General features: G+C 30.1%; 1 protein-coding gene across 1 annotated transcript; it reads left to right on the top strand.

Annotated features, from left to right (window-relative positions):
* Positions 1 to 5,212: 5,212 nt before the first annotated feature.
* Positions 5,213 to 5,976, top strand: LOC110610750 (dirigent protein 22). The gene has a single exon (XM_021750811.2). It carries the CDS (start codon positions 5,285 to 5,287, stop codon positions 5,849 to 5,851), a length of 567 nt encoding a protein of 188 aa, XP_021606503.1. The 5' UTR covers positions 5,213 to 5,284; the 3' UTR covers positions 5,852 to 5,976.
* The last annotated feature ends 2,434 nt before the right edge of the window (positions 5,977 to 8,410 follow it).

The raw sequence follows: 8,410 nt of genomic DNA, 5'->3' as shown, positions 1-8,410 counted from the left end.
GATGTTGACCAGAGAAGGGATGGAAGTCTGGGTGTAAGTATGTCTGAAGAGGGCATGGGAGAATCTCAAGGAGGCACTCAGGCCTCGGGGTTTGCTCAACCACCCCAATATCAACCCTTTCCACAGGGCCCTGGGTATTCGATGGGAGGATGTGGTCCCTTTCTCCTAGCTTGGGGATTTATAGGGCCTCCGAGTTGAATCTGGCTACATATTCTCTTAGAGACTCATTCCTTTTCTGTCGAATTGTCTCCAAGTAACTTGTTTTCCTTTTTGCTGGGACTCCCGCAATAAATCGGCTAATGAAGATGTTTGCCAGATCCGTGAAGCCTTTAATGCTTTCTGCTTCTAGACTGTTAAACCATTCTCGAGCTGGTCCTGTGAGGGTGGTAGGGAAGACTTTGCACATCAGGGCGTCTGAATGAGTTTGGAGCTTCATGAACATCTTGTAGTTTAGGATTTATTCCCGGGGGTTTTCTGTGTCGTCATAGGCTACCATCAACGGTATCATAAACTTCATGGAGATGGTCTCCTACTACACCCATCTTGAGAAAGGGGAGGATGTAGGCAATAGGGTGTGGCTATTGTCTTGTGCCCCCAGTTCAACTAAGAGCTTTTAGTTCAGTTAAGAGTTGTTCTTTTAGCCTTTTCAGCTTTTGGTCTACATCCGTTTCCTCCTGCCTCAGCCTCTTTTCTAGGCGGTATCCTTTCTCCAACTCTTCGCTCTTCGACCTTCTCGTTGGCTCAATAAAATAGCTCTTAGCTTTGTCATTTTCGATGAGCTCTTTTACCCTTTGGCTTGTTGCTCTAGTCGCGGCTTATTTTCCCTGCCAGCCTCTCCACTCCTTTTGCCCGTCCTTCGGCTGCTTTATTGGGGAACCTGGTAGTTTAAGGTGGGTTGGAGTTCACTGGCATTGAAGCCTTCAGTTTCAGGTGGTATATTCAGCGGGGTGTTGAGACCCCTCTGCTGCAACATTTGCCCCAGCTAGTGGGCGGTGCTTTGGAGCTGGAGAGCCATGTTTTGCAGCTCTTAGTCAGATAGGGTGGTTCTGGGTGTGTTCCCTGCTGAACTTGGCGAGGGGTTAAATAATACAGGTGGTTGGTTTGATGGAGCTGTAGGGCTTGAGAATGAGAATTGATGACCTTCATGAGTGGAACTCAAGTCTTTTGGAGTATTGGTGGTATGATTTTCGTTGTAGTTGGTCATGTGGATCTCAGTGGGTATTTATAAGAATGAAAATTCTGATGACAGAAAGATCTCCTTCATTTCCACAGACAGCGCCAATTGATGATTTGAGATCCAGAAAGAGGTAAGGTTTGTGGTATGAATGAGTAAGCTTGGCTTGAATGGTTCACTGTCTTCCTCTTTTATTTCTTTTTTTCTTTATCTTCTAGTGACGCATAACAGCCACCCTACTACAATGCCACTTGTCGCTATCACATAAAACCGTACGTACGAACGTACATGTCTTCTCACCATTGTCAGGCGGCTATTTAATTCCCTTTCGGTGCTCGTGCTGATAGGATCATAGTATAGTTGGGCCTGCTCCCCCACTCTCCCATCACGTCAGATGAGCTGAGTTTATCTTTAATGAGTTCGGATTCCGATCAGCCCAGCCTGCTTAATTGTGGACGAAATTAAAATGAGTCAGTTTGCTAATAAGTTTTAATGGGTTTTGAGACTGGCTCTCCTATGAAAGCTTAACTATAATTTGAATGCTAATGGCCCAACAATTATCGATACTAATGATAAAAATAATTAACAATTAATGATAGTGTTTTTAATTAATGGGATTAAATTATAATAAAAAAATATAATGACATCTATTTTTAAAAGAAAAAAGTTCAGAATTTTGACTTAGAAAATTATATATTCAGCCCCATTGGACAGCATTATGCTTAAGTTGAAAACTAATTCCACCAAGCTGAATTGAGTAGTTGGGTTGCTTCCCTTCCACTTTTTCTAGAAAAAATACCCACAAGCATATGCAAGTAATTATGACTTACCCCACTTTCCAGGAGTAGGTAAGGTTTCTCGTGTCTTATTTTTCTCTCAACATTAGAAAAGTCCAAGTCTTGGTCTCTCGATGATCACCTGCGGAACGCTCCACCATATTTCACCTACTGCAAAAAATGTATTGGTCAAAGTAATCGGCAAAGTTAAAACACTTGACTACTCTTGATTCACAAAAGCGATTGAAGTTCATGAGCTTACATGGACTTGAACGTAGAGGATCTCCAAGAAAGACTTTTGCAGAGACACCAAACTTGAACTTGAAGTTTCCTCCATCAAAAGACAAAAGGTGCCATTGTCAGCAATTGTCCGACGTGAAGGGTTGGGAACGGGACCCACTTCACGAGACAATTCGGGATCGTTGATTAGCCTGTGACGATGTAGTTAGGTTCGGCGACCAAATCGAAATCATACATACATAAACGAAAAGAAATAAAAAAATATTTCTCTAAAAAATTAAATTAAACTAAATTGATTGGATTAATTTATTTTTTAATATTTTTAATAATTATATTAAAAAAGAAAAATTAAACAATTAAAAATTAAATAAATTATTGTATTAAGAATATTAAAGTTCATTATTAATTAAATATATCGTTGTGTTGAAAGTGTTATCAACTAATCAACATTGAATGTTTAATTTCCACAGATTGTTTTTTATGCGTTTTATATTATGGACTTTTATATAATATATTTATGAAATTTATGTAATGTTTGACTGTCAACTTTTATGGATTGTGTTTAATTATTGCTCTTTGTTGATTTTTAAGGGTTATTTTGGTTCAAAAGAAAAAAAAAAATGCTTTTGTAATTTATTGAAATTTTGGTTCATAAAAAATTAAAATCAAACCTAACTAATATTTTTTTATTCGATTCGATTAAAATAAATAAATTTTAATTTTAATAAATTTAGAATCAATCCACCGAATATTAATCTCTAGAGAATTAGAGAACCAATCATGTATATATTTAAATATTTAATGGCTATTTAACCCATGATCTATAACTTTGCTAATAATAATAATAACTATTTTAATAATTTTAAATGTTTTAATAATGATGAGTTATTCTATAGTAATTAGTTACAAATTAAAAGCATTAACTTTTCATGATTTTTTTTAAAGAAAAACAAAAACTAGAAGGATTTTAATTTTTTTCAAAATTAATTTAAACCTTAAAAATAAGTTGAATTAATGGTTGTTGATGACCGTTGAAACTTTGGTATATAGAATGAGATCGAGTTTTAGAGAAAGAATTAGATCCAAAATCCACTACAGCTCACTAAACATACTGATCCGTCAATATTCTATCCAACTCGTGTCTAAATCAGGTTGGAGGACTGAGACCTGTCAGAAAGTAACCTAACTCGTCTGATGTGACGGAGAATAATAGAGCAAATTCAATTATGCTGCGACCTTACCATTACGCGTGGCGGAGGAGAATTAAATAGCCGTTTGATGAGGATGGGCAGGCAGATACGCCCGTATGTACGGCTCTGTGTGATAGAGACAGATGACACTGTAACAGAATGATGATTATGCATCACTAGAAGATAAAAAAAAATAAATAAAAAAGCGAAACGTGACTTTTCAGACTAATTTTACACACTCAAAAGCATTTTTCTTTTTAAATTTTGGAATATCAATTGTTAAAAAATAAATACATCAAATTTTAAGGGTTTAACTTGAAGTATAGGTAAAAAGAAAGTCTTATTTTTCTAAAATAATTAATTTTTGTGAAGTGGTTCATTTAACTAAGATAAAATATAAATTTCATCAAATTCAATATTGTTTTCATTAGGTCAGAAGTTGCTATATTAATCAATTTAATTGAATAATATCATTAAAATAAGTTATAATCTATGTTAAAGCAAAGTCTATAATGTAAATATGTTGTTGTTCTAATCTTTTATATATTAAGATTTCTTCGAAAAAAATATATTATGATTTATTTTTTTTCATCTTCGTTATATTATTAAAATAATATTATAAAATTTTAATTTCGCACAATATATTATATTCAGTTTTCTATATTTTAATAATTAAATATAAAACCTCACCCATTGTCAAAAATAAAAAATAAAAAAAAATCCTCACTGCAACTAAAAAATAATGTAAGAAATAATAAATTTAAGAAAAATTGGCATTGTCAAACATGATCATATTGTAGGGATTATCATTAAAATAAAGGAGATTTAGCATCTAGTTTATTATTATTTATAAGTAAGTTTTTATATTTTTAAAAATTTATTAAAATATTTTTATATTATATTTTTATCAATAAAATAATTTTTTCATTTAATTCAATCTCTTTATACTTTTTAAAAATATATTAAAAAATAAATTACCTCTATTATTTAATTAATTTTTCTTTTATCTTCTTCTACTAACAAATCATTCTCTTTTTATTATATTTTGCTTTAGCCTCAATATATATTATCTCGGTTTGAAAAGAAAAATTATGAAAAAATTTTAGAGAAAGGGATTGAGAATTATAAATTTTAAGAGTAATTTAGGATTTTAAGATTTTTTTTTTATTTTAGTAAAGTTTTAACAGAATAAATGGTTGAAAATAAAGGGAAGAAAATAAGAAAGTTTTAATAGATTTTAAAAAATGTAAAAATTAATTTATAAATAAAAATAATATTTAAAAATTAAATAATAAAATTTTCTAAAATGAATAATAAATTTAAGAAAAATTATAAAATAAAATTGTGACATCGTGTAGATAGCCTACCTATGTAACAAACATATGAAATTTATACTCTAAATATAAACAAATTTTTGTAAGCATTTGAATGTATTACACTCTTTGAAAACCACATATTATTTTATACTAAAATTTTCAAAATATAATAAAGGAAAATATTAATATAATATTTTAATTTTTAATTAATTAAATGTATAGTCTGTTGATGACTTTTACACCAATTGCTTAAACAGAATTTTCTATGCATATGCGTGAGTCTCACCGATTGCTTGTCAAAATTTTCACAATATTTAACTATTAATATTAATAAAAAAATTAATTTTTAAAAATTTAAAATAATTTAATATATTTTTTAAAAATTAAAAAACTAATTAATGAATTTCATATTTTAAATAATAAATTTTTCATAAAATATTTACTTCACCTTCAAAAAATCAACTAAAATATTATAAAAACAGATTTCTAGTCCTATAAATTGGGTTAAACAGCAAGAGTTAGGTGCTCCACCGATCGCAAATTTCACCCATTCTTTCAAGGAGTTGCTAGGAAGTCCCCATACTGTTCATGGCTAGACTTTCCTATTTCATCTTTCTCTCCCTCCTCTCTTCCTTCGCCGCCGTACTGGTGGCCGGAGAAGACCACAAATTTGGGAGAACCATAAACAGAAAGCTATATGGTCTCAAGAAAGAAAAGCTAAGCCATTTCCGGTTATATTGGCACGATGCCGTCACAGGTTCCAACGCCTCCTCCGTCCTAGTGGTGCCGCCGGAGAACACATCAACTACAGCTTTCGGGATGGTAAGGATGATCGATAACGCTCTAACGTTAGGCCCACAAATGAGCTCAAAGTTGGTGGGAAGAGCACAAGGGTTTTATGCACAAGCTGCTCAGCAAGAGATCGGATTATTAATGGCGATGAACTTTGCTTTTATTGAAGGTAAGTATAATGGGAGTACTATCACGGTTCTTGGACGGAACACGGTGTTTTCAAAGGTGAGAGAGATGCCGGTGGTCGGAGGAAGTGGGCTGTTCCGGTTTGCTAGAGGTTATGTTCAGGCGAGAACACACTGGTTAAATATGACATCAGGAGATGCTATAGTTGAGTATAATATCTATGTGCTGCATTATTGATGCTTTTTCTGATCTTCCTCTTAATTATTGCTTATATATTATGATGTATTTTATTTTTATACACATTTGCAATTTCTTTTTTAGAATATGCAAAATGTGAATAAAGAGGAAATAGTGTTTTTTTTGTTTTTTTTTTATTTAAATTTTTAATTTTTCAGACAAGGATCCATCTGTTCAAGTGATTTGAAATCCATCCATTGCATTAACAAGTACCATGTGTTTCATTGGCAACCCAATTAGCTGGGAAATTATGAATTCTTAAGAATATGATTAATGGAGATAAAAGGGATTGTCGGCAAGCAAAAGCTTCAGCCTCCCAAAGCCATACCAGAGTTAGAACGACAAAGCTGCACCAAAATTAAATATTCCGTTTCCATAATTGGTTTGGGATATAGCGACTTCTTGCCAACTAAACGGCCATTCTTAAAACAAATCTCTCAACAGCCAAAGCAGATGATGCAAATCCAGCAGAATGAAAACCATCCAAAAATCAGGCATAGTTCAACAAACATGTAATAATTTATTTTATAAGAAATTCTCATCAAATGCTTCGGTTTATCATCATTATGTATTGCCATAGAGTTTAAAATCATAGGAATTTAATTAAAACTTTTAAGTACATAAAGAGATTAGAAGAAGAATCTATGGGACAAATACAATAACTAAACCATCATTTAATTACATGTACTTTACATAATTAATATATAGTTGTAGTATATCAGAAGACCTAGACACTACTCTGTACACTTGAGAGTTCAAAATTAGTAGACTGTTAAATTTTTTTTGAAAATATAATTCATTTCTAAAATATTTTTTATAAAAATTTATAATCTATTTAAACTTAATTAATATCACTTAAACATAGCTGAAATTATAAATATTTTCTAAAAATTTTAAAATTATAAGTATTGAAATATTTCAATAAATAAAAATTAAAAAATAAAAAGTATTAAAAATTAGTTAAAGGAGATATTATAGATAAAAGTTAACGGGTTTGAGTATTAAAAATTAGTTAAATGATATATTATAAATAAAAGTTAATGGGGCTTGAGTATTAAAAATTAGTTAAATGAGGTATTATAGACAAAAGTTAACGGGTTTGAGTATTCTTTCAAATAAAAAATAAAGGATAAAAAATATTTAAATTATGATAAATGAATACAAACCGATTATAAAGGAATTTAAATATATGATTTTAAAAACACAAAGATTAATTCATTAATTATGTTAAAACTTAATGATTCAAATATAATTTATTCATTTAAAAAATTAATAAAGATTTTAACTGCAAAAAAAAATGGAGAAATTCTAATTTAAACAAATTAATTATAAAGAAAATTAAGTGTTAAATTTTAAAAATATAAAAATTATTCATTAATTATACTAAAATTTAATAATCAAAATATAATTTACCCTAAAAAAAACTCTACTTAAAGACAAACTTAACTATAATGCACCAACTTTCCCATTATATTCTCTCGAGAGACCTGCTCAAAATTCCAGGCTTCCCTGATAATCCCTTTCACAATCTGAATTAGCTTCCCACCGAATATCAAACTTAAAGGATTTATGAGACTTTTGCGAATTGTGATTAAGACCAATAATAAAAAATCTATAATCAGACCCTTTAAAATTTTTGTAAATTAAAAAAAAAAAATAGAAAACAACATTGTCCATTCCAAATGTGTGAAAATTATATTTTTCAAATAACTTTTAAATTTATTTTCTATTTAGTCTAAAATTATTAATTCAAATTACTTAATAATTTTTGTTAGCTATTTATAAACTCATCAATTTTTTCTATAAACAATCAATAATCAATAATAAAAAATTTAGTTAAAAAACATGAAATTTAATTGAGTTTCTTAGTTATCAAAGTTTTTTTAAAATATTTTAATTTTAAATTAAATTAAAAGGATAATTATTAATTAATTTAGAGAAAAGTTGAAGACTGGTAATAAGTTGAACCTTTCCAATAAATCTAAGGTAACATTAAACATTTGGCCTTTTTTAAGATGTTTTAATTTAATTTTTACCATAATGGCATAAAAAAAAATCCTATAGTTTTAACATCTTTTTCAATTGTAACATGAATTTTAATTTTAATAAATTAAAGCACAAATTGATTAAAATTTTTCAATAGTTGCCTGTTTACTTACTGTGCTTAACAGGGAAAAGTGATCTCAAATTCTTTGTCATCTTTCCAAGTCCACTTGACTTTATAAGAGAAATTGCACACGCTAATGGTCTCTGCTTGAGGCCAAGTCCAAGTCCAAGTCCAAGTCGTCGGCAGTTTCATTGCTGCCCACAAAGACTTGAAGTCTATTGGTAGAGGCTTGTCCTTAGGAATTGGGAAATGACGATGATCTTCCTGGATTAATTAATGTTACTGGATTTGAATGACCTCAATGAAACGTAGTTAGTGGAATAAGACTAAGGGAGTGTTTGTGAAAGCTAAGCTCTAAAAGTTAGATGACTTCTTTGTTTATAATATTTTTTGAATCTATAAGTACAGCTTATAAGCTGAAAAAAAATTTTTGAAGGAGACAATTTTTTATT

This window comes from Manihot esculenta, chromosome 3 (genome assembly GCF_001659605.2).
Source record: "Manihot esculenta cultivar AM560-2 chromosome 3, M.esculenta_v8, whole genome shotgun sequence".
NCBI lineage: Eukaryota > Viridiplantae > Streptophyta > Magnoliopsida > Malpighiales > Euphorbiaceae > Manihot > Manihot esculenta.
Note: the sequence above shows the minus strand (reverse complement) of the source record. Positions and strands in the feature narration are given on the sequence as shown.

Coding starts and splice junctions, on each gene's coding strand:
- LOC110610750 (XM_021750811.2), top strand. CDS start 5,285: ATGGCTAGACTTTCCTATTTCATCTTTCTCTCCCTCCTCTCTTCCTTC.